This window comes from Macrobrachium rosenbergii, chromosome 21 (genome assembly GCF_040412425.1).
Source record: "Macrobrachium rosenbergii isolate ZJJX-2024 chromosome 21, ASM4041242v1, whole genome shotgun sequence".
Lineage (NCBI taxonomy): Eukaryota > Metazoa > Arthropoda > Malacostraca > Decapoda > Palaemonidae > Macrobrachium > Macrobrachium rosenbergii.
Genome location: NC_089761.1, coordinates 43,707,810 through 43,733,710, shown reverse-complemented (window position 1 = coordinate 43,733,710; position 25,901 = coordinate 43,707,810). Strand labels below are relative to the sequence as shown.

The 25,901-nt window shown below is 37.5% G+C and overlaps 2 protein-coding genes and 1 pseudogene across 2 annotated transcripts; all 3 read left to right on the top strand.

The window, feature by feature from the left end:
* Positions 1-4,583: 4,583 nt before the first annotated feature.
* Positions 4,584-9,915, top strand: LOC136850029 (actin, muscle). Its single transcript, XM_067123576.1, has 2 exons — positions 4,584-4,796; positions 8,488-9,915. Exon 2 carries the CDS (start codon positions 8,513-8,515, stop codon positions 9,641-9,643), a length of 1,131 nt encoding a protein of 376 aa, XP_066979677.1. The 5' UTR covers positions 4,584-4,796; positions 8,488-8,512; the 3' UTR covers positions 9,644-9,915.
* Positions 9,916-11,256: 1,341 nt separating this feature from the next.
* Positions 11,257-13,533, top strand: LOC136850032 (actin, muscle). Its single transcript, XM_067123578.1, has one exon. It carries the CDS (start codon positions 12,812-12,814, stop codon positions 13,259-13,261), a length of 450 nt encoding a protein of 149 aa, XP_066979679.1. The 5' UTR covers positions 11,257-12,811; the 3' UTR covers positions 13,262-13,533.
* Positions 13,534-16,093: 2,560 nt separating this feature from the next.
* On the top strand, positions 16,094-17,072 carry LOC136850031 (actin, muscle-like; annotated as a pseudogene).
* The last annotated feature ends 8,829 nt before the right edge of the window (positions 17,073-25,901 follow it).

Here is a 25,901-nt window from a genome sequence, read left to right as displayed (position 1 = left end):
TGCATCTGCCCTTTCCTTTCGTTCGAATTCTTCCTGTGGAAGTGACTGAAGTATTCAGAATATTCTCAAGACTACAGCAATTGTTAGACAACAGTCGTTCATTTTGAAGGTTTTGAAGTATAGACTGTCTTGTGAGATTATCGTCACAATAAAGCTTCAAGCATGAGGCAAGTGAGCACATTACTCATGTTTTCTAAGAAGTCGTGCGCCACTGCCTCAGAGTTTCTAATTTGAGGAATGAAATGATAAAATTCGGGTTTTAAAGCAAAGTATTAGAACAGAAAAAAAATTCTTGTAAGTATAACAAAAGGTATTCCTACTTGGTCATTCTGTGCCTGCACGACCATTTTAGGTGGCTGTAGGAGTAGTTTGAAGGTCCGTTACTTCGTCATAAAGCTTTATTGAATGTATGATGAGTTTGAAATCCTTCATTTCATTATAAAATTTTGTTTTATTCTTAAAGGAATGGAGTGTCTCATACTTCCAAGCACCCAGTGTACCGTTTTCCAACAAGTTTGTACCCAAGACGATATTAACTAGTTCTCGGCGGTACTAACACCAGTTAAAGATCATATAACACTAAAGAATAAACTAGGCAAACATTCACGAACTGGGCACCTTTGTTGTTTCAAAAATCAATTTTCTGTGAGACAAACATAACAACTAATTTGGAATCAAAGTTGTTATTATAGTGAAGTAATCAGGACACAAATAGTCATACAAATCACTTCTACGAAACAATAATGCCATGAGTACACAACAGCTCTTGGCGGATGCATTTGCATATAAATATAGAATGATCGCTTGCTGAGAACAAAGGTTGAGTGACAGGTATGCTGAGAATATAATCGCTCTCTCTCTCTCTCTCTCTCTCTCTCTCTCTCTCTCTCTCTCTCTCTCTCTCTCTCTCTGCTGTGCAGGATCGTATTTAGTTTAATAAGAGTAAAAGGCAAGGTCTAGACCTTGAGTAAAGGAAGCTCCTGTAGTTTAGTCAGTAAAACTTCTGCTTATTTCCGGAAATTCGACATCTGTTGATAAAGGGAAAAATAAACAACTGGTCATCTAATTCATTTGTCTATTAATCAAGCAGCAATTAAAGGCGGGATCGGATTTGCTTTATTCTTGTGTTAATAATAGCCATTCGTAAAATTTTAATAATAAACTGGCAGTCAGCATAATACATTAAATGACCACCAGTTAAGAGAATCTCTCTCTCTCTCTCTCTCTCTCTCTCTCTCTCTCTCTCTCTCTCTCTCTCTCTCTCTCTCTCTCTCTCAGTAAAAATGAAAAACCGTATCAGTAACTGCCTTTTCGTTATCATTCCGTAAATTTCCATCACTGAGATTATTATCATTATTAAAATAGTTTAACCAGACCACTGGGCTGACTATCCATCACTGAGAGTCTTGAGTCGGAATAGTTTTATATACATTAACAATATTGACTAAAATTTAAAAGACCACGTAAAACTATTGGCTGTTCAAAGTCCGAATGTTCACACTAGGCCAACTAATCCCTTTCACTCCTTACCACAATTATGGCGCCCATAAGGCAAAAATCCCTGCTGGCATATTACCAGTTTTAATCAAAATAATCTAAAAGAACGAGAAAATGAAATTTTACTGAAGGGGATAGATATTCTAGTAAGATACAAATTAAATGTATAATTGCATTAAATTTATTATAATAAAAAGGCAGACATAATCCTAAGGCAATACTAATAGTTACAATTTTTACTTGTTTATTGAGTTTTGAATTACAGCTCTTCATTGAAAACAGCCAAACTACATACATGCGTCTCCTGCAATCAGTGTTTAAAAACAATTGCAATTAATTCCTAATTTCTCTTCATCTCTGAAAACAAGAGCGGTCATTTAAATTTTACTCTTGGGAACCTACTTTATCTTCACATACTCACATATGTACTGTATATGTGTGTTGCATATATATATATATATATATATATATATATATATATATATATATATATATATATATATATATATATATATATATATATATATATATATATATGTGTGTGTGTGTGTGTGTATGTGTGTGTATAAAATATATATATACATACATTTATATATGTATATATATAGCAAAGTATTACTGACAGAAGTACCTAGTGTCTATAGAAAAGTATTTAAACATGAACTATACCGAAAATTCCCAGGATTGCAAAATAAACCCTTAAACTTAGTTTCTTTACTTACAAGTAAAGTTTATCAACAATAGACTTTATCTTACACATAACAGAATACTTACTTAATACTTACTTGCATGCCTTTCCTATCGGTAAGTTTTCTTCTAAGTTATAAAATGACTTTAACTGGACGTTCCAGACTTTCAGACGTAAACACCTCCCTGACATTTTAATTACATACTGAAAACCGTGTGGGTTTGCTAAACAAGTAGAAAATGCGCCAAAGTTTCTTCGGCGCAATCGAGTTTTCTGCACAGCGTATAATCAAGGCCACCGAAAATAGATCTATCTTTCGGTGGTCTCGCTATAATGTTGTATGAGTCTCGACCCATGAAACTTTAACCATGGCCCAGTGGTGGCCTTTCCCATATCGTTGCCAGACACACAGTTATGGCTAACTTTAACTTTAAATAGAATAAAAACTAATGAAGCCAGATGGCTGCAATTTGGTGTTTTATAACTGAAAGGTCGATGATCAACATACCAACTTGCACCCCTCTAGCCTCAGTATTTTTTAAGATCCGAGGACGGACAGAAAAAGTGCGGACGGACAGACAAAGTTGGCACAATAGTTTTCTTTTACAGAAAACTAAAAATGGGATTCGGCGTTTTAATATGCTCTCATTTGTACTTTTACATCAATACCTCAAGCCAGGTGAAACTATTCACCGTTTAAAACAGACAGGTTGAAAATTAGTGCCCGTTTAAATTTCAGGTAGAATGAGCTTGCTTTGGAGATCATTGCTTGATTCCGTTTTCTCCAGTCCTTATAAGTTCCTCGTTACAGTAAGCAGAATTTATTGCTTTCATGAAAGTTAAACATCATCCACTCTCTCTCTCTCTCTCTCTCTCTCTCTCTCTCTCTCTCTCTCTCTCTCTCTCTCTCTCTCTCTCTCTCTCTCCTTCAGCCTTCTTTTTCTCGCTTAGTCTGAGCCTTTGCTTCCAGAAAAATTAGTTTCAAAAGTTAATTTTCTCTCCCATACACATGTTAATGATTATGTGTTCACAGCACTGGCTATTTAATTTTTCCACCTGTAACTAATCTTACGATTAGTTTTCCATGCCAAGTCATTATAAGCCTAATGGCACTGACCAGCCAACATGAACCAACCACGAGGCCAATAATGTTTTTTCCGAACCAGGTAACCCCCTGCCAACCCAAATTCTTTCCCCTGAGTTACTATATCATTAATCCATAGCTCATTAACCTAACGTTGAAAATATTACAATGCGTGGATCTGCAATAGGTATAATCAGTTATTTGAAGTTAATTAAATTCATAATGCAATTAATCATTAATTTTATATCAGTGCATACTGTAATACCATACAGGAGAGGGAGCTCAGTCACTCTGAAGCACCCCTCCTAAAGATTAGGCATAGTCAGTCATTTGGAATCACAGTAAATTCATAATTCAACAATTCTTTAACTTTATATCAATGTATACTACTGTATAATACTATACAGGAGAAGAAGCTCAGTCACTCTGAAGTAACCCCCGCCCCTGCCCCCTTACCCCTAAGGATTCGCAGACGCGTCTGAGAACCCGTCCGGCGTCGCCCACTTCAGTATGATAATGTCACATGACTCACGACTAAAGGGGCTCTATCACTCATCACTGACCTCTGCAAGGGTATCGAAGATGCAGCGGACACATTCGGCAAGCGATGTCAATGGCCCTTTTTTCTATTTTCTTCGTCCTCTTTTCATACACGAATGCCATACGCAGTTTATTAATGGATGTCATTTTGCGAGTCAAGTTTTTGTCTGTTATTATTTTCCGGCGTAATTTTCGGCTTTTCAAAAACTGTAGGCTTTTATTTTATCTTATCGAAGTCTGTTATTCAGAAAGTCGATCGAAGGTAAAGAAATTGAATACTAGATTTTGAGGGTTGACTTTACACTATCCTCGGAATTTTTTTGTTCTATATTTAACGACTTTTACATAGTATATATATATATATATATATATATATATATATATATATATATATATATATATATATACAGTATATACATATTTAAATATAAATTTATATATGTATATATATACATATATATGAATTAAGTATATATGCATATATATATACATATATATTAATTAAGTATATATTCATATATATATATATATATATATATATATATATATATATATATATATATATATATATATATATATATATATATATATATATCCTGCATATATGTATACATGTACGTGACATCTCAGCTGCATGCATGACACGTGCCACGGTTACATTGATACATTGATCCCATCTCTCTCTCTCTCTCTCTCTCTCTCTCTCTCTCTCTCTCTCTCTCTCTCTCTCTCTCTCTCTCCTTTATCAGACCTTCACTGTAAATTTAGCAGATGCTCATGTTATCTCAGACCTCACAAAAGGTATGACTCCACTTGACCGAGGGCACCTCCCTAATGGGTGCATTTAAGCCGCTTCGTCGCCCCCACCTCGCTGGTAACTCGAAGTCTCAGTATATATAGGATCCACTATCTCCCAACATCCGCCTGGAGGTATTAAGGTCATCTCGCAGTCGTCTCCTGAGGGGAGTCTAGCAACAGCGCCTTCAGGTAAACAACCAAAGCATGGATTGCGTCTCAGTGAAAGAAAATGGATCTGCTTGAAGTCGTGCTTGAATTCTTGTTTATTACTTTGTTCTTCGTCTCAGACCATGGATGTGTTACAACCGTGCTTGAGTTCTTGTTTATTTCTTTGTTTTCGTGACTGGTGTAGCAGTTTCTCATGGAATGCTAAGTTGTGATTGTGTCGGAAGCTATGTTGAGTACGGAATAACTCCCTACATTGCAGACATTCCCTGCATTGTACAAGACCTGGTCTTCACTGGTGCGAGACATTCTCTACATTGTAGAGAATGTCTGCATGAAACTGTAAACTGAACTGTGAAAGACGTCAGGTATCCAAATATACCCGTGACCCGAGATACCATCCGTTGTTTGTTTATAGAATGGAGTGGTGGAATAGCAGTTTGTACTATAAATAAAAAAAAAAACCTCGCTTGGCATTTCGGGACATTGTACTGCAGACGTGGCTTAATTCACAAACTAGTGAATGAATACCACCTCCTTGCCAAAGAAGTCATGTACATTTTGTGTAACACGTGGCCAGAGTGTGACAAATACATTTTTTGTGGGTGGGGGATGTCATGGAATTCTCCTCTGGAATTTGAGGATTTGTGAGAAGAGTATGTTGTTGATACTTGTATTGTTTTTCTTTCTGATGCAAGGATATAGACTTAAACTATCAGTTTCACGCGGAGAGGCAACATTTTTGTAAATACTGATATAGGTTTAGATATGCAGAAAGTTCACTAACTTCGAATGTGCAAATGATGATGTCCGAATCGACGAAACACTACAAGTTTTGTAAGGCTGTTTAATAGAATGCTTCGTGCGTCTAGAGGGATGAGACTTGAAATAAATATAGTTAAAACAGAAATAAAGACGATAGAATGAATATGCTTAAAGGATAACATAACGCTAGTTGGAAAAAGGATTAGTGAGGCTGAAACTTTCAGATATTCAGGAATCTAATACAGGTTTTCTTGAGTTGGAATTTAGTGAAAGATTAAAACAGACAGATCAAACAGTGGGTAGGCCGAGCAAGTTTGGGAAGTCAAATATAATGAGTGCAAATGCAAGTAAGTTTTATATTATTCTAGTACGATCTGCATAGCTATACTGACATATATATGGTATAACGATGAAAATAAGTCTAGGAAGGTCTGCATTACCTGCATGGATATGAATCTTGGTATGACGATGAAACTGTATTTAAAAGATTTTGTTGATATGAGGATGAAGCTTTAAGGGGATATTAGGAGCAGATGGAAGGAAAGAGTAAGAAATAACTTAAGGGAAATTACGGAAGTTCCATAAATAGATGAGATAATGGTGTAATGGAGATGGAGGTGGTTTGGACACGTCCTCCGTACGACTCTTAAGAGAGTAGTAGGTGATAGTGTTATCTGGGTTCCTCTGCGTAACAGGAGATTTGGAAGATCCAGACTTACTGCAATGAGAATAATAAAACGGGATGCCAGAGGTATGTGGAAGAGAAAGTACAGGAAATAAAATAATGTAGGAAAATCACAATAGCCCCCTGCCCACACGACCTTGGGAGCGATGATGTTGCAAAATTGCATTTTAAAAAGTCCGCTCTTTTGTAAAAGAAAGACGTTGTTTCAATCCAATGCCAAATATTTACTTAACGACAAAAGCTGTTACTGAATCCTTTAATAATATAACAGTAACTGAGGATGATCAAATCCATTTCCTTCCGTTATAGTGAATACCTTTTCGGTGACACTGTGTTTTTTGCGTCTATTGATACCTTAAAACTTACTCAACCACGCAGCTGTGGTAGTTACTTTAGTTTTAAGGGTGGTGTATTACTAGTTCTTTAGGTATCTTTCTACACTAAGCTTTTTAGATAACAGCACTTACGCGCTATTAGCGTCCCTTCTCCGAACGCGGATTGGTTCATTGTAATGTATCTTGAAACATTCCTCGATAAGTGGTCGCTTCTTTGTTTATCTCTCTCTCTTTGTAGATATAAATGTTTATATATATATATATATATATATATATATATATATATATATATATATATATATATATATATATATATATACTTATATATATATATAAATAATATATATATATTATATATATTATCCATATATGTATATATACATACATATGTATATTTATATATATACATATATGAATATACATACATATGTATTATATAATATATTATACAAATGTATATATATACACACATATACACACAAATATATATAATATATATATATATATATATATATATATATATATATATATATATATATATATATATATATATATATATGTATATATGTAGAGTATAGAGAGAGAGAGAGAGAGAGAGAGAGAGAGAGAGAGAGAGAGAGAGAGAGAGAGAGAGAGAGAGAGAGGGGTTCGTTATTATTCGCCATGGGATTGGCTTGTTTTAATCTACAAAAGGAACTATTTTTTCAATAAATTAAAACATTGAACGTAAGCTTCGGTCAATGAAATTTCATACTGAAGTTGTAATGTAATCTCAAAATAATTATGATGTCATTTAAATAGTCATCATGTGGTTACAGGGTAAAATTTATTTTTCTTGAAGTTATGTATTCTTTCCAGTGGCGCCTGGCGTTAATGACTGGCAGTTTGACGCCAGATAGTACCTTTTATTAAATAAATAGATCAGTCAATCAGTTTTGAGCCGCTCTTGAAAGTCCAGCACATTCGCCATACAGTGTGAAATGGGATATTTTTTTTTCTTTTCGAATTAATAGTTTAATGATGAGAGTACCTATAGTCCCTATGAGATCAGGAGTCCAGAATTTCAATGATGATGAAATATGCAAAATAAAGTACAACGAAGTGCCACTAAATCTGTTTGGTTAAACAAAGAAGGGTAAAAACGTTTCCACTGTCTAGTGAATTGTACCACATACTGATGTTTGTTATGCGCTAAATACTTCCAGTATAAAAAAGATATCCCTTCATTTTAAAACATTTGTTGACCACATCCCATTAAAAACTTATTCTTATTATCTGTTCTTCAATCTGTAAGATATTTATCTTTCTTTTGTTTTATTAAGGAAGTGTGGTCCTTAGTGTGATGTAATCGTTATTTCCGAGCAATTACTGAAATTGGCATAACATTTGAGGCCGCTCTTTCCCATTACCTAAATTTATTCCAACCACATTGTCTTTCGAATGAAGAAGTATAATTCGAGATAGCTTTAATTTTCACGAGAGAGAGAGAGAGAGAGAGAGAGAGAGAGAGAGAGAGAGAGAGAGAGAGAGAGAGAGAAGGGGGCGCGGAGAACCTTCATAATTACAATTTACCTTTGAAAATCTACTTAGTCGAGAGTCTCTTTTCCTGAACTCTCCTCTTTTTAAAGCAAACGGTTAAAAAATTCTTCGTACATCCAGTGCTGATTATTCATATGTATACATAAATGCAAAGCCGATAATCCACCAGCAAATTTAAATATAAGATTGTTAATGCATATGTTCAGTACGCATAATTAAAGGTAGAGCATCCAAACATATAATATGCCGTAAACTGATCATTCATTTAAATATAAATGCATAGGTGCTAGTTCGTAATTATTAGAGTGATCTTTTATATACTCCAGACTCATAAGACTACTAATTCATATGAGTACGTAGCTCAAATTAAAAGAAATATACTATATTTCAGGTAACCTACTAAAGACAAAGCCACAATGTGTGATGACGACGCAACAGCTCTGGTCTGCGACAATGGATCAGGTCTCTGCAAGGCTGGCTTCGCTGGCGATGACGCCCCTCGCGCCGTCTTCCCCTCCATCGTTGGGCGCCCTCGCCATCAGGGTGTGATGGTCGGTATGGGTCAGAAAGACGCCTACGTAGGAGACGAGGCCCAGAGCAAGAGAGGCATCCTCACCCTCAAGTACCCAATCGAGCATGGCATCATCACAAACTGGGACGACATGGAGAAGATCTGGCATCACACCTTCTACAACGAACTTCGAGTCGCTCCGGAGGAATCCCCCGTTCTGCTCACCGAGGCGCCCCTCAACCCCAAGGCCAATCGAGAGAAGATGACCCAAATCATGTTCGAGACCTTCAGCACTCCGGCTATGTACGTGGCCATCCAGGCAGTGTTGTCCTTGTACGCGTCAGGTCGTACCACGGGCATCGTCTTGGACTCTGGCGATGGAGTCACCCACACGGTCCCAATCTACGAAGGGTACGCCCTCCCTCATGCCATCATGCGACTGGATCTAGCTGGGCGTGACCTGACCGATTACGCGATGCGCATCCTCACCGAGAGAGGCTACTCCTTCACAACGACAGCCGAGCGCGAAATTGTCAGGGATGTCAAGGAGAAACTTTGCTACGTCGCCCTCGACTTCGAGGGTGAGATGGCACAGGCAGCAGCTTCTACATCTGTTGAGAAATCCTACGAACTTCCCGATGGTCAGGTCATTACCATCGGAAACGAACGTTTCCGGTGCCCTGAGGCTATGTTCCAGCCCTCCTTCCTCGGTATGGAATCCTCGGGCATACATGAAACCGTCTACCAGTCCATCATGAAATGTGACGTCGATATCAGAAAGGATCTCTACGCAAATACCGTCATGTCTGGTGGTACCACCATGTACCCTGGTATTGCTGACAGGATGCAGAAGGAAATTACTACTCTTGCTCCATCCACCATCAAGATCAAGATCATCGCTCCCCCTGAGAGGAAGTACTCCGTCTGGATCGGCGGTTCCATCTTGGCCTCTCTGTCCACCTTCCAGTCCATGTGGATCACCAAGGAAGAGTACGACGAATCTGGACCAGGAATCGTTCATCGAAAATGCTTCTAAACCCAACATTATACACTTGTCTTTTAACAAGCCCCAGAAATTGACATAGATAGTAATTTAGAATCCAACAATATTTTTTTTATTAACAGCGTGACGTTAATTTTGACCAGTTGGTATTTTTTTATTTTTGTAAAAATGATTTTCACTTATAATTATGCCCCTCTTTTCAGTACACAGTGTAGAACTTTTGCACACCTTACATAGTCAACTAACGATTCGAGATCATGTTATAAACGTAAAATCAAGCAATAAAAGGCACATTGCAGTTATCATATTTTTGTTTATTATTATTATTATTATTATTATTATTATTATTATTATTATTATTATTATTATTATTATTATTATTATTATTATTATTCAGTACATAAAATTCCTCCTTTGCTTTAAAACCGGTCCATGTAGTTTTCAGGATATCGAAGTTTTATTCCTAATCTATATAAATCTAATGTCTGCTAAAGCAATCCCTCAAACAGCATCCATGTCGATGACCTTTACTGTTGTGAATTGAACTGAACTGAATATAGAGTTTAGGCCAAAGGCCCAGCACTGGGACCTATGAGGTCATCCAGCGCTGAAACGGAAATTGACAGTAAAAGGTTTGAAAGGCGTTACAGGAGGAAAACCTGGCAGTTGCACTAAGAATCAATTGTTAGGAGAGGGTGGAAAGTAAGATGAATGAAAGAATATGAAAGGAGGTACAGTAAAAGGAACGAAAGGGGTTGCAGCTAAAGGGCCGAAGGCACGCTGCAAAGAACCATAAGTTATGCCTACAGAGCACCGCATGAGGTGCACTGACGGCACTAACCCTACGGGGTTTGTTGTTGTGACACCATCAAATTTATGTTAAATTGATCAATACGTCACATGTATTACTGTGACTAAAAATTCATTCGATCATGAGCTTTCGTTTCTCAAGATCACATGATTATTTAGTACGCATCAATACCTTCTAATTGTTCAAATCAAAATATTTAACAATCTCTCTTGTAGAACAGATTAATTTGGCAAGTTTTCCAGCAATATATGTCTTCGCTTATCCTGTTGAACTACTTCAAGGGCATAGGTGAATTAACTTAAAAAGGACTGGAGAATTTTTTCCTGACATAGACAATTAAGCTTCTATATTGCTTAATAGCATGTGACAATAAATACAGTTGGGGTCGCATTAAAAATAAAAGAAGGATGTACCGTGCACTTCCGTGTTATTTCAACAGCTTCAAGGTACCTTGAAAATGTATATTTAAATAATACGAAAGTGCTTGGTATATTTTTTCTTTTTTGTGGACTCAGCTATGTCTTTCGTGAGAATATGAAGTCTTGGGTTAAAGAGTGAAATTATCCATATTTTTTATTCAGGTCAAGAGGTAATGAGGTCTATATTATATAGGTTGGATGATTTGTGTGTATTTTGCGAAAGAGAGTCTACAACAGTCTTAACAGCCATGGCGAATATATGCTCGCAGACAGTTTCAACCACCGTTACTTCGCCTTGGACTCGGGCAGTTACTTTCGGCAAATCAAAGTAAATTCAACATTCTATTCGCTCAAATTAGCTCGGAATTAACGATACAAAACTCCATGATTACTATTCAGCAAGTGACCTTGAAATGATAATTGTTCTTCACCCTAGTTCACTTTTTTTACAAAGCTGTCATAACTTCTGTAAACAAACATGGGATCCAGAGGCGAGCTGTAGTTCACCAGCAATGTCTATATTCTTGCTGTAGTGGGAAAAGCAATCAATCATCCACCACTGCTACGTCCATGTCGTACTATAAAGTCCTATAGTATGTGTGACTAATTGGTATAGTACTACTCAGAAATAATGACGTACCAAAAAGACCAGACTTCCTATAAGAAAAATTAAAAGCTTATAATCAGCCAGTTTGTTGTTAGTCTGAAAGGAGTGGTGTGTTGATTACTGTCGAGAATATGTATTGTCCAGTGGTAACCAAACTGGTTCACCGATTAGTTATATGCAGATAATCTACTCATTGCTTCATCACTAATTATGGATAATTACACCAAAACGCAGTTCGGAATATCGAATGGAAACCTTGAAAAGTTAGCATTAGTACTAATACTCATTGCTTCATTACTAATTATGGATAATTATACCAAAAACACAGTTCGGAATATCAAAGGAAAACCTTTAAAAGGTGGTGTTAGTACAATTTTATTTACATAAGCACTAAAAACTTTAAAAACAAAAAAATCTTTATAAACATTTCACGGAAGGTATTAGTAAAATTTCAAAGATGTTCGAGTATACTGGAGTACGCAACAGATCAAGTTGTCATTTTTCTTCAGCAGTCCAAAAAGTTAGCAGCCATGAACACTTCCAGGGCGACATCCGGAGAGGTGGGAAAATCGGGGAAATCTCCGTCGCAGTCCGTGTACTTCACTCTGTAGGTGAAGTACGTTGCTAAGCACACCATGACATGAGATGGTATTTCCTTGAAATGGATTGTATTGGTTTCGTTCTCGGTGTAATGGAATGGTCCTGACAACATGGCCCGAATTGTCCCAGAGACGATGGCGTATTTTCTCTTAATGATGAACTCGTGGCCGTCGGAAGAAATCAGTTTAATGTAGAGTGAATTCGGGCCTTCGCAGCCTCCGATCTCTAACTCGCCTTCCATGTTGACAAACCTTCTCCAGCAAAGCAAAACCCAAAAGAGAGTACGATCCAAGTGTTCCTTGTTCGTAAATAGAGACCGCCACGACGATTTAGGTTTACGGTTTGAGAAAAAGTGAAGGATGGGAACAGGATTGGAAACTATTCAAACAAGAATTCCTCCTTGTGGCAAGTTTGAAAACCACGCAAACTGATAGTTTTTAATATGCTGTTGTTTGATTAAGTTTTATGCCAGAGCGGGCTCTTGTTCCTATGGATATTTCACTTTACAAATTAATCATTTTTTAGCAAGGCAATCTTGTCGTCTAGAATGAAATATGGTTTTAGTTATTCTGTCTGCATTTTTCTGTCCGCCCTCAGATATTAAAAATTACTGAGGCTAGAGGGCTGCAAATTGGCATGTTGATTATCCACCCTCCAATCATCACCGAGACAGGGTGACTCCTTCACAACGACAGCCGAGAGCGAAATTGTCAGGGGTGTCAAGGAGAAAACTTTGCTACGTCGCCCTCGACTTCGAGGGTGAGATGGCACAGGCCGCAGCTTCTACATCTGTTGAGAAATCCTACGAACTTCCCGATGGTCAGGTCATTACCATCGGAAACGAACGTTTCCGGTGCCCTGAGGCTATGTTCCAGCCCTCCTTCCTGGGTATGGAATCCTCGGGCATACATGAAACCGTCTACCAGTCCATCATGAAATGTGACGTCGACATCAGAAAGGATCTCTACGCAAATACCGTCATGTCTGGTGGTACCACCATGTACCCTGGTATTGCTGACAGGATGCAGAAGGAAATTACCACTCTTGCTCCTTCCACCATCAAGATCAAGATCATCGCTCCTCCTGAGAGGAAGTACTCCGTCTGGATCGGCGGTTCCATCTTGGCCTCTCTGTCCACCTTCCAGTCCATGTGGATCACCAAGGAAGAGTACGACGAATCTGGACCAGGAATCGTTCATCGAAAATGCTTCTAAACCCAACATTATACACTTGTCTTTTAACAAGCCCCAGAAATTGACATAGATAGTAATTTAGAATCCAACAATATTTTTTTTATTAACAGCGTGACGTTAATTTTGACCAGTTGGTATTTTTTTATTTTTGTAAAAATTATTTTTACTTATAATTATGCCCCTCTTTTCAGTACACAGTGTAGAACTTTTGCACACCTTACATAGTCAACTAACGATTCGAGATCATGTTATAGACGTAAAATCAAGCAATAAAAGACACATTGCAGTTATCATATTTTCGTTATTATTATTATTATTATTATTATTATTATTATTATTGTTATTCAGTACATAAAATTCCTCCTTTGCTTTAAAACCGGTCCATGTAGTTTTCAGGATATCGAAGTTTTATTCCTAATCTATATAAATCTAATGTCTGCTAAAGCAATCCCTCAAACAGCATCCATGTCGATGACCTTTACTGTTGTGAATTGAACTGAACTGAATATAGAGTTTAGGCCAAAGGCCCAGCACTGGGACCTATGAGGTCATCCAGCGCTGAAACGGAAATTGACAGTAAAAGGTTTGAAAGGCGTTACAGGAGGAAAACCTGGCAGTTGCACTAAGAATCAATTGTTAGGAGAGGGTGGAAAGTAAGATGAATGAAAGAATATGAAAGGAGGTACAGTAAAAGGAACGAAAGGGGTTGCAGCTAGGGGCCGAAGGCACGCTGCAAAGAACCTTAAGTTATGCCTACAGAGCACCGCATGAGGTGCACTGACGGCACTAACCCCCTACAGGGTTTGTTGTTGTGACACCATCAAATTTATGTTAAATTGGTCAATACGTCACATGTATTACTGTAACTAAAAAATTCATTCGATGATGAGCTTTCGTTTCTCAAGATCACATGATTATTTAGTACGCATCAATAACGTCTAATTGTTCAAATCAAAATATTTAACAATCTCTCTTGTAGAACAGATTAATTTGGCAAGTTTTCCAGCAATATATGTCTTCGCTTATCCTGTTGAACTACTTCAAGGGCATAGGTGAATTAACTTAAAAAGGACTGGAGAATTTTTTTCCCGACATAGATAATTAAGCTTCTATGTTGCTTAATAGCATGTGACAATAAATACAGTTTGGGCCACATTAAAAATGAAAGAAGGATGTACCATGCACTTCCGTGTTATTTCAACAGTTTCAAGATACCTTGAAAATGTATATTTAAATAATCCGAAAGCGTTTGGTACATTTTTCTTTTCTGTGGACTCAGCTATCTCTAATTATGAAAGGCACATTTCAGTCTTTCGTGAGAATATGAAGTCTTGGGTTAAAGAGTGAAATTATCCATATTTTTTATTCAGGTCAAGAGGTAATGAGGTCTATATTATATAGGTTGGATGATTTGTGTGTATTTTGCGAAAGAGAGTCTACAACAGTCTTAACAGCCATGGCGAATATATGCTCGCAGACAGTTTCAACCACCGTTACTTCGCCTTGGACTCGGGCAGTTACTTTCGGCAAATCAAAGTAAAGTCAACATTCTATTCGCTCAAATTAGCTCGAAATCAACGATAAAATTCAGCAAGTGACCTTGAAATGATAATTGTTCTTCACCCTAGTTCACTTTTTTTTACAAAGCTGTCATAACTTCTGTAAACAAACATGGGATCCAGAGGCGAGCTGTAGTTCACCAGCAATGTCTATATTCTTGCTGTAGTGGTAAAAGCAATCAACCTTCCATCACTGCTACGTCCATGTCGTCCTTTTTGTATACCTTGGCAAAAACAATCAATCATCCACCACTGCTACGTCCATGTCGTACTATAAAGTCCTATAGTATGTGTGACTAATTGGTATAGTACTACTCAGAAATAATGACGTACCAAAAAGACCAGACTTCATATAAGAAAATTTAAAAGCTTATAATCAGCCAGTTTGTTGTTAGTCTGAAAGGAGTGGTGTGTTGATTACTGTCGAGAATATGTATTGTCCAGTGGTAACCAAACTGTTTCACCGATTAGTTATATGCAGATAATCTACTCATTGCTTCATCACTAATTATGGATAATTATACCAAAACACAGTTCGGAATATCAAAGGAAAACCTTTAAAAGGTGGTGTTAGTACAATTTTATTTACATAAGCACTAAAACAAAACTTTAAAAACAAAAAATCTTTATAAACATTTCACGGAAGGTATTAGTAAAATTTCAAAGATGTTCGAGTATACTGGAGTATGCAACAGATCAAGTAGTCATTTTTCTTCAGCAGTCCAAAAAGTTGGCAGCCGTGAACAATTCCAGGGCGACATCCGGAGAGGTGGGAAAATCGGGGAAATCTCCGTCGCAGTCCGTGTACTTCACTCTGTAGGTGAAGTACGTTGCTAAGCACACCATGACATGAGATGGTATTTCCTTGAAATGGATTGTATTGGTTTCGTTCTCGGTGTAATGGAATGGTCCTGCCAACATGGCCCGAATTGTCCCAGAGACGAGGGCGTGTTTTCTCTTAATGATGAACTCGTGGCCGTCGGAAGAAATCAGTTTAACGTAGAGTGAATTCGGGCCTTCGCAGCCTCCGATCTCTAACTCGCCTTCCATGTTGACAAACCTTCTCCAGCAAAGCAAAACCCAAAAGAGAGTACGATCCAAGTGTTCCTTGTTCGTAAATAGAGACCGCCACGACGATTTAGGTTTACGGTTTAAGAAAAAGTGAAGGATGGGAACAGGATTGGAAACTATCCAAACAAGAATTCCTCCTTGTGGCAAGTTTGAAAACCACGCGAACTGGTAGTTTTTAATATGCTGTTGATCGATTAAGTTTTATGCCAGAGCGAGCTCTTGTTCCTATGGGTATTTCACTTTACAAATTAAGCATTTTTTAGCCAGGTAATCTTGTCGTCTAGAATGAAATATGGTTTTAGTTTTTCTGTCTGCATTTTTCTGTCCGCCCTCAGATCTTGAAAATTACTAAGGCTAGATGGCTGTAAATTGGCATGTTGATCATCCACCCTCCAGTCATCACCGAGAGAGGCTACTCCTTCACAACGACAGCCGAGCGCGGAATTGTCAGGGATGTCAAGGAGAAACTTTGCTACGTCGCCCTCGACTTCGAGGGTGAGATGGCACAGGCAGCAGCTTCCACATCTGTTGAGAAGTCCTACGAATTTCCCGATGGTCAGGTCATCACCACCGGAAACGAACGTTTCCGGTGCCCTGAGGCTATGTTCCAGCCCTCCTTCCTGGGTATGGAATCCTCGGGCATACATATAAACCGTCTACCAGTCCATCATGAAATGTGACGTCGATATCAGAAAGGATCTCTACGCAAATACCGTCATGTCTGGTGGTACCACCATGTACCCTGGTATTGCTGACAGGATGCAGAAGGAAATTACCACTCTTGCTCCTTCCACCATCAAGATCAAGATCATCGCTCCTCCTGAGAGGAAGTACTCCGTCTGGATCGGCGGTTCCATCTTGGCCTCTCTGTCCACCTTCCAGTCCATGTGGATCACCAAGGAAGAGTACGACGAATCTGGACCAGGAATTGTTCATCGAAAATGCTTCTAAACCCAACATTATACACTTGTCTTTTAACAAGCCCCAGAAATCGATTTAGATAATAACTTAGAATTCAACCATTTTTTTTTTTTCATTAACAGCGTGACGTTAATTTTTTGCAAAAATGATTTTCACTTATAATTATGCCCCTCTTTTCAGTACACATTTTAGTCCTTTTGCACAGTTTACATAGTCAATTAACGATTCGAGATCATGATATAAACGTAATATCAAATAATAAAAGACACATTGCAGTTATAGTTTTGTAATTATTATTATTATTATTATTATTATTATTATTATTATTATTATTATTATTATTCAGTACATAAAATTCCTTCGTTATTTTAAAACCGGTCCATGTAGTTTTCAGGATATCGAAGTTTTATTCCTAATCTATATAAATCTAATGTCTGCTGAAGCAATGCCTCAAACAGCATCCAAGTCGATGACCTTTGTTGCGAATTGAACTGAACTGAATATAGAATTTAGGCCAAAGGCCCAGCACTGGGACCTATGAGGTCGTTCACCGCTGATACGGAAATTGACAGTAAAATGTTTGAAAGGTGTAACAGGAGGAAAACCTGGCAGTTGCACTATGAATCAGTTATTAGGGGAGGGTGGAAAGTAAGGTGGAAGAAAGAGAATATGAAAGGAGGTACCGTAAAAGCAGCGAAAGGGGTTGCAGCCAGGGGCCGAAGGAACACTGCAAAGAACCTTAAGTAATGCCTACAGAGGTACACTGACAGCTCTAACCGCCTTCAGGGTTTGTTGTTATGGCACCATTAAATTTATGTCAAAATAGTCAGTCCGTCACATGTATTACTAAAAAATTCATTCGATGATGAGCTCTTGTTGTTCAAGATCACATGATTATTTAGTGCGCATCATTAACGTCTAATTGTTCAAATCAAAATATTTAACAATCTCTCTTGTAGAACAGATTAATTTGGCAAGTTTTCCGGCAATATATATCTTCGCCTATCCTGCTGAACTACTTAAAGAGCATTGGTAAAATTAACTAAAAAAGGAATGGAGAATTTATTTCCCGACATAGATAATTAAGCTTCAATGTCACTTAATAGCATTTGACAATAAATACAGCTGAGGCCGCAGTAAAAATAAAAAATGGATGTACCATAAACTTTCGTATTATTTCAACACAGTTTCAAGGGATACCTTGAAAATGTATTGAAACTATATGAAACTATACATTATTTTTTTCTGAGGACTCACCTATTGTTAATTATGAACAGCGCAAGTCAGTCTTTCGTGATAATATGATGTCTTGGATTAATGAGTGAAATTATCCATATTTTTTATTTAGGTCAAGAGGTAGTGAGGTCAATACTACATAGGTTAGACGATTTATGTGTAAATTGCAAAATAGAGTCTACAACTGTCTTGACAGCCATGGCGAATATATGCTCGCAGACAGTTTCAACCACCGTTACTTCGCCTTGGACTCGGGCAGTTACTTTCGGCAAATCAAAGTAAATTCAACACACTATTCGCTCAAATTAGCTCGGAATTAACGATACAAAACTCCATGATTACTCTTCAGCAAGTGACCTTGAAATGATAATTGTTCTTCACCCTAGTTCACTGAATTTTCAAAGCTATCATAACTTCTGTAAACAATCAGGGAACCTAGAAGCAAGCTTTAGTTCACCAGCAATGTTTATATTCTTGCGGTAGGGGTGAAAGCAGTCAATCATGCACCTTGGCTGCTTCCAAGTCGTACTATCAAGTTGTGTTTACCCATTTATTTTTCGTTTACAGACAACTTTGAAAAATGCAGTTCTGTTTCCATTCCTATAGTAAGTGTGACTAATTGGCATAGTGCTACTCAGTAATATTGACGTACCATAAAAAACAGACTTCCATTCCTATAGTATGTGACTTAATTGGCATAGTACTACTCAGTAATATTGACGTACCAAAAAAAGAGACTTCCATTCCTATGGTATGTGACTTAATTGGCATAGTACTACTCAGTAATATTGACGTACCAAAAGAAACCAGACTTCCAAAAAAATATATATATATTAAATAAAACTTATAATCCGCCAGTTTGTTGTTAGTCTAAAAGACTGTGTTGGATACTGCTGAGAACATGTACTGTATTGTCCAATGGTAACCAAATTGGTTCACAGATTAGTTATATGTAGATTAACGGAGTCAATAGAAAATAATCGACTCATTGCTTCATTACAAATTATGGATAATCATACCAAAACAGTTCGGAATATAGAAGGGAAACCTTTAAAAGTTAGCATTAGTACAATTTTATTTACATAAGCACTAGAACAAATCTTTAAAAATAAAAAAATGTTTATAAACATTTCACGGATGGTATTAGTAAAATTCAAAGAAATTTAAGTATCTGGAGGCTGCAGATGATCAAGTTTTTTTCTTCAGCAGTCTAAAAAGTTAGCAGCCATGAGCAATTCCAGGGCGACAGCCGGAGAGATGGGAAACTCGGGGATATCCCCGTTGAAGTCCGTGTACTTCACTTTGTAGGTGAAGTACATGACTAAGTACAACATGACGTGAGATGGTATTTCCCTGAAATGGATTACATTGGTTTCGTTCTCGGCGTACTGGCCAGGTCCTGACAACATGGCCCGGATTGTCCCGGAGATGAGGGCGTGTTCTCTCTTGATGATGAACTCGTGGCCGTCGGAAGAAATCAGTTTAACGTAGAGTGAATTCGGGCCATTGCAGTCACCGATCTCTAACTCGCCTTCCATGTTGACAAACCTTCTCCAGCAAGGCAAAACCCAAAAGAGAAGAGTAGGGTGCAATTGTTCCTTGGCCTTTCTCGTAAACGGAGACCGCCACGACGATTCAGGTTTACGGTTTAAGAAAAAGTGAAGGATGGGAACAGGATTGGAAACTATCCAAACAAGAATTCCTCCTTGTGGCAAGTTTGAAAACCACGCGAACTGGTAGTTTTTAATATGCTGTTGTTTGACTAAGCTGGCCATTTATGTCAAAGAGGGCTCTTGTTCCTACCGGAATTTTACTTTACAAATTAAGCATATCTTAGCAGGACAATCTTTGTCATTTGACATTAAATATGGTTTTTATTTTTAACATGAAAGAAAACAAATATTGTCGCCGAAGACTTAAAATGCACGCAAAACACACGAGTTTTATTTTTATTACCACAGCCTCTGTTGGTTATGCAGAGTCTAGGGATCCATGTTAGGCCTCTTATTCCTTTTCACATCTTACTAGTACACTTAGGGGTCGCCTTTGGGCAAGGGCTTGTGCTGGCATGAGGCCAAACATTTGTTTCATTCGAATTTTGAAAAACAGTTTCACTTTTGAAGCCAAGCATAATGCCCGTACAGAGAATGGAGATCGGTTGCTTATCAAATCTAATAATAATAATACATTTTTTGGGGGGTGGGCATCTTATTCTTTCATTCCTTTTACTGTACCTCCGTTCATAATCTCTTCCTTCCATCTGAATTTCCACCCTCTCTAACAATTGTTTCAAAGTGCAACTGCGAGGTTTTCCTTCCGTTACATCTTTCAAGCCTTCTTACTGTCAAATTCCCTTTCAGCGCTGAATGACCTCATAGGTCTCAGCGCTTGGCCTAAATTCTATAGGCTATTCCAATCTATTCTTAAACTCCAGTATGTCTCTGTTGACCCACGTGGTGAATTAAGTACCTGACTGTTAGTTAGTTGTTATGGGTTGCAGGTATAAAGGGGAAAGCGAAAGAGATAACTTTAGAGGTAAGAGTTTCTCGTTCCATCAAAATTATACCATGGAAACGGGGGGGCCTCGTCGAGGTAATCCTCACCCCGCTGAGATGAAACTAATCACAAGTTGCAATATCGCTAAGAAAGTGCAACCCCTAATTCTTGCATGCAAACGTTAGAAGTAAATGCATTACATTTGATAATGATAACTCACTGGCTACAAGGGGTCATCTCGAGCAATTTATGAATCCTGGCAATACTGCATTTGATTTTTAGTCAACCCCAACTTAGTGGAAAAGTTTCAGAACAACGTTAAACAACTTTGCTTACTGGAAACTGGACACCGGAAATCCCTTTTCATGTAAAACTTTTATAGGAATGCGTTATAACAAATATTATGAAAATGGCGCCATTATAACTATAACATTTGACCGGCAATGCCAGAATATTTATCGGACTTATCAAAAACTTTATTAGTATTTTTCCTCATAATCGTTACGTATAAACTGGTTTTGAATCGAACTGAAACAAGCTTAACGGGCAAGTTTTATCTTTTCGAATGATGCAAAATAGATACGTTTTCTATACGGAGATCAAATACTGTTATTCTCGGTTGGGACGTTTCAGGCTGCCAGCCAAATAAATAAGTAGGTAAAGGAATACAGACTTTTCTTCTTACATGTCGAATGTAATTGTTTAGATTATTGCTTACTAGTTTATTTGGTTGGCAGCCTGAAATTCCCAACCGAGAATAACAGTATCTGATCTCAATATAGAAAATGCATATATTTTGCATCAGTCGTCATTCAGGTTACAGTACTAACAGTGAAGAATAATAACCGTGGATTCAGAGGTTTTATAGAACTGTCTTTAGATGGGAAAGCCTAAATCCATGGAATCTTTTGTTTGTTTTTTTGGGCCTGGGGTAAATATCCATAGCTGATATCATTAAATACAATGGGGAATGCTGTGCACGAATCTCCACCAGTTGCATTCAGTGATAACGGATACGAAGATTTCCCATCACCACCCCTATCCTCCTCAAGAAACACAAACATACACACACGCAAGCTCATGCGCACGCGCGCAGATACACATACAAACAGGCTATAACCGCCAATATTCGGTTCCGTGTCAAAACTTCTCACAGGCTTTGAGCATTTTTGTATTTCCAAAAGCTTTTTAACAATGATGCAGCATAATTTTCTACTTACAACAGAATTACGAAGACAGTGAGATTCACATCTAACAAAGTCATGCCAGCCTGTTTACAGCAGAATTATGACATTTCAGCGATGACGTAACATCCTTGTACCATTCTGCTTAAAATAGAGCGACGAAGACAGTGGGATTGATATCGAGGTAGTACACAGCAGAACGATGATACGAAACGTGCAAACGGCCGAAACGTCCTCTGGAGAACGCGAGAAGCGCATCTCGTTATTCATCTCCTCGTCACCCATGTCGTTGCAAACTTCCCCGACCAAAGACAGCCAAGAATGTTGACATTACTAATGGCGGTGTGACACCATCTATCAGGGACGGTATTAACGTGGCAGAGAGCAGCGGCTCAGATCTGGCAAGGCGATCCGGGTCTATTGCAGCATTATGTTCTCAGGCGCATTATAGATTTCTGATTCAGACTGAAGAAATGCTGAAGCGCAGAGAGATGGTAAATGAGAGAATGGAGTTAACTTGGCAGTTTCACAATGAATGTGGCCTATTGCCTTTCATTCTTTGAGTTTGTCGTGATATATAATTGTCGTATAATTTTGTTTTTTGGCGTCAATACATCGAATCAAGGCGGTAAAATAGTCACGGGAAAAAAGTCACATTAATCTTTCTTAGATCGTGACCCCCAAAGGATTTATTTTTTTGTTGAACCGGTATGTATCCACCTTTGCGGCGTGTTTAGTACAAGCCCGTTGGGGATTACCGTATAAACATAAACAAAAGACCGTAAATATCATAAAGATAATGACCCCCAAGAAATTTTGTGAAATTTTCCCTGTGAATTTATTACTGGCCACCGTAAATTAATGTGACTTTTCTCCTGTTATTTTTCTTTTTCCTAGCCAAAATTGTGACTTTTTCCGTGTTACTTTATTTCCGGCCACCATACATTAACCGTAAAAAATTAGTTCTGAATGGTCAGTTAAGTCTTTTAAAACAAGTTCCGTTGAAGACACTATAAAAACTATAAAAATACCTTCATTCACACCCATTTATTTATGTATTACACACTGAACCGAGGCACAAATACATTCGAGGTAATAAAATGCCTCTACTGTCAGTGAGCTAATCAAAACATAACTTGAGCAACATTTTATTATCAGGACTGCGAGGCTAATTGAACTCACTCATTTATAAAAATACTTTAACAACATATAATCATAATTAGCCAAGACGCATTTAATCATTGAAATATCGTCGTCTCCAACATGTCATTAAACTTATTTTATTAATTGATTTTTTCACATCAAAGGAAAATATATTACATTCCAGGCCACGTGTGCCACATTGCTGAAATTATTTTCTTGAATGGAATTTGGTACGACCAGAATTGAGGGCCTCAGAACCAGAAGGTTGTAAACGCCACCCCCACCGATTTGGAGTTAGGCATACCAGTAGATGTGGCACCGTTTCCTCTGTCTATTTGTGGCATTTCTATGCTAGCCAGTCGTTTCAGTAAGGTCGAAATCCCTACTGGAACAGTAGAAATTATCGATTTTAGCTAAATGAACGCACGTGATGTCGCGCGGAGCTTACAGCCTCATAAGAGCTCAGTTACAACCAGAAGGTTGCTGTTGCAGCAGCTCAGAGGAGCCAATGAGAGCGGGCGTCACTAAACGGGTATTCAGTTCTAAGCCAATCAGCATTTTCCAGCATAAGGGGCTCGTAATGTCGGCCAATCACCGCACAGTTTACATCTCCGCTATTGTTTACATTCCCAGTCTAGTGACGGCGAAATTGAATGTCCGTAGTGTTGTGATTTGTTTTTTTATTATTATCCTTTATTTAATATTATGTCTTCCTCTGGTCAAGTGATCACTGTGATGTCGTTCAACGGCCCAGAGGAAGAAAAAGGACAAGGAATGAAACGTCACGAAAAAAAAATGGTGTTAGTTACTGCACGATCAGGCCAAGAATATGTTTCTCGGTGTACAGACAAACTCGTGCCTGCATGTAATGTAGGCCAGCCGTTTTAATGGTTAAACATTATGATGATGGAAGGTTATCATCGTCAGCATCGTTATTACTAATATTATTTTATTATTATTATTATTATTATTATTATTATTATTATTATTATTATTATTATTTTCCATCACACTATATTGATTACTGATCAATATCATTTTTATTATTATTATTATTATTATTATTATTATTATTATTATTATTATTATTATTATAATTATTATCATTATTACATTCATTGTTGTTATACCACGAATATAATGACACTTTATTATTTTTACACATTTAATTATGGTTTAAGTGCTGGTTATGACCAGAATATAAACAAATGTGAGGTTAGGGCGGACATTTTGAGTGCTAGCGCGCAAGCGCACCCTACAATTTTTTTCAAATTTTCACAAAAATTTCTAAAGAGTAGGGCTTTCATATGAAACTTAGTTTAAATCAATATCTTTCTTAGAAGCAGAGTAATGAATGCTAGACTTTAAGGTCAATTTACTCATTTTTTAAAAAGTGGCGTTTACAACCTTCTGGTTCTGAGGCCCTCAATTGCGATTCATACCAGATGCAAACGTTAATTTCTTTGGCAGCATGAATAACAGCTATTATTTCGGAAGTTACGACTAATAAAATGATTGGCTTTTCGTTGAAGAAACTTTTGGGAATGTTATGGTTCTTGCAGTTTATTTTAGTCATTTTCTTATCTGTTCACCTTGTCAAGTTGCGCTTCCATGTAGGTGATAATTTAGAAATTTACATTTGTGGTGCGAACTTTATTACTTTATCAAGGACATAGCTAATTAAAAACTATAGGGCATAGAGAAATACAGTCAAGAAAATTAGAAGCTACCGGATAAATAAGTAGGTCTCCCTTTTATGGACCGAGAGGGGGTGGATAGGAGGGCCTCTCAAAATAACCCTAGAATTCACGAAACTGACGATGATGAATTTGGGCATAAATTGTTTCGAAAAATTTTACGATTTTTTTTTTTTTTATAAAATAACGAGAAATTTCTCAGGATCTACTATCATTTGTGTATTCACAGTTAACACGTAGTTTATCATTAACACTGACTATAGTAATTATCATTATTTTGGCCTGATTTCATCTCATGCAGCTTGTCTGTATAAGCACGCAAAAAAAACCATATCTGAACTTTCTATTGATAAGATACAGCCGCTTTCTAAATTGTCAAAGACTAATGGAAAGGCTCAAACAGAAATTGGAGAAATGAAGATTCGCTCTTTAGTTCCAAATAAGTAGTCATTGCTAAACCAGTTCCCTGCAGGATCCTTGAAATTTGGTGTGCTATCGGTGGGAATTTTAATCCTGTGACTTTTCCAGTGTTCTGTGTAGACTGCCAGGTCTTATTTCATTCTCGATTTTCATTCAGGAAAAAATGTTCGAGATTTGAACATCTGTTCTGTGATTTGTAGAATATTGACAATTGAAATTGTCCACAGTTTACAGAACTTTCGTGTGTTTCATGATAATATGAGAAAGATTGCCGAAATTTTGTCGTTGCTTCTGTGGTGGCCGGTAATAAAGTCACAGGAAAAAAAGTCATAGAAAAAAGTCCCAATTTTGGCCACGAAAAAAGTCACAGGAAAAAATTCACATTAATTTACAGTCTTCTGTTTGTCTTTACGTTAATCCCCAACGGGCTTGCACTAAACACGCCGCAGAGGTGGATACATACCGGGTTAAAACCCTTGGGGGTCACTATCTAGGAAAGATTAATGTGACTTTTTTTCCTGTGACTTTTTTCTGTTACTTTTTTATCTGAATTCGCTTCTGTAAGCGACGAGGCAGTTTGGCAGTTGAAACTCAAGGTAGCCCAACCAAACTAGTTGAAACGAGAACTAGCTGAAAGAATCACCACACTTAAATTACGTTTAAGTTTATACCATAAACAACGGAACATCAGAGAGCCAAAACATGGGGAAAAGGAGTTTCAAAAAACGTAAAAATGTTTGGACATTACTGGGCCTGTGATGTAGAGCAAATAGCCCGGTTAACTACCGAATTCGCTGTTAGCGGCGAAGGCTGAATTCGCTGTGAAACAATACCTACCGTTTGCCGGATCCAGTAAGTGCGATTTCTTTTTGTAGTGGGAGGTGTAACTGTGTGTGTGTATATATATATATATATATATATATATATATATATA

Bases quoted from the DNA above. Each gene is read 5' to 3' on its own strand.
- LOC136850029 (XM_067123576.1), top strand. From the start codon at position 8,513: ATGTGTGATGACGACGCAACAGCTCTGGTCTGCGACAATGGATCAGGT.
- LOC136850032 (XM_067123578.1), top strand. From the start codon at position 12,812: ATGGCACAGGCCGCAGCTTCTACATCTGTTGAGAAATCCTACGAACTT.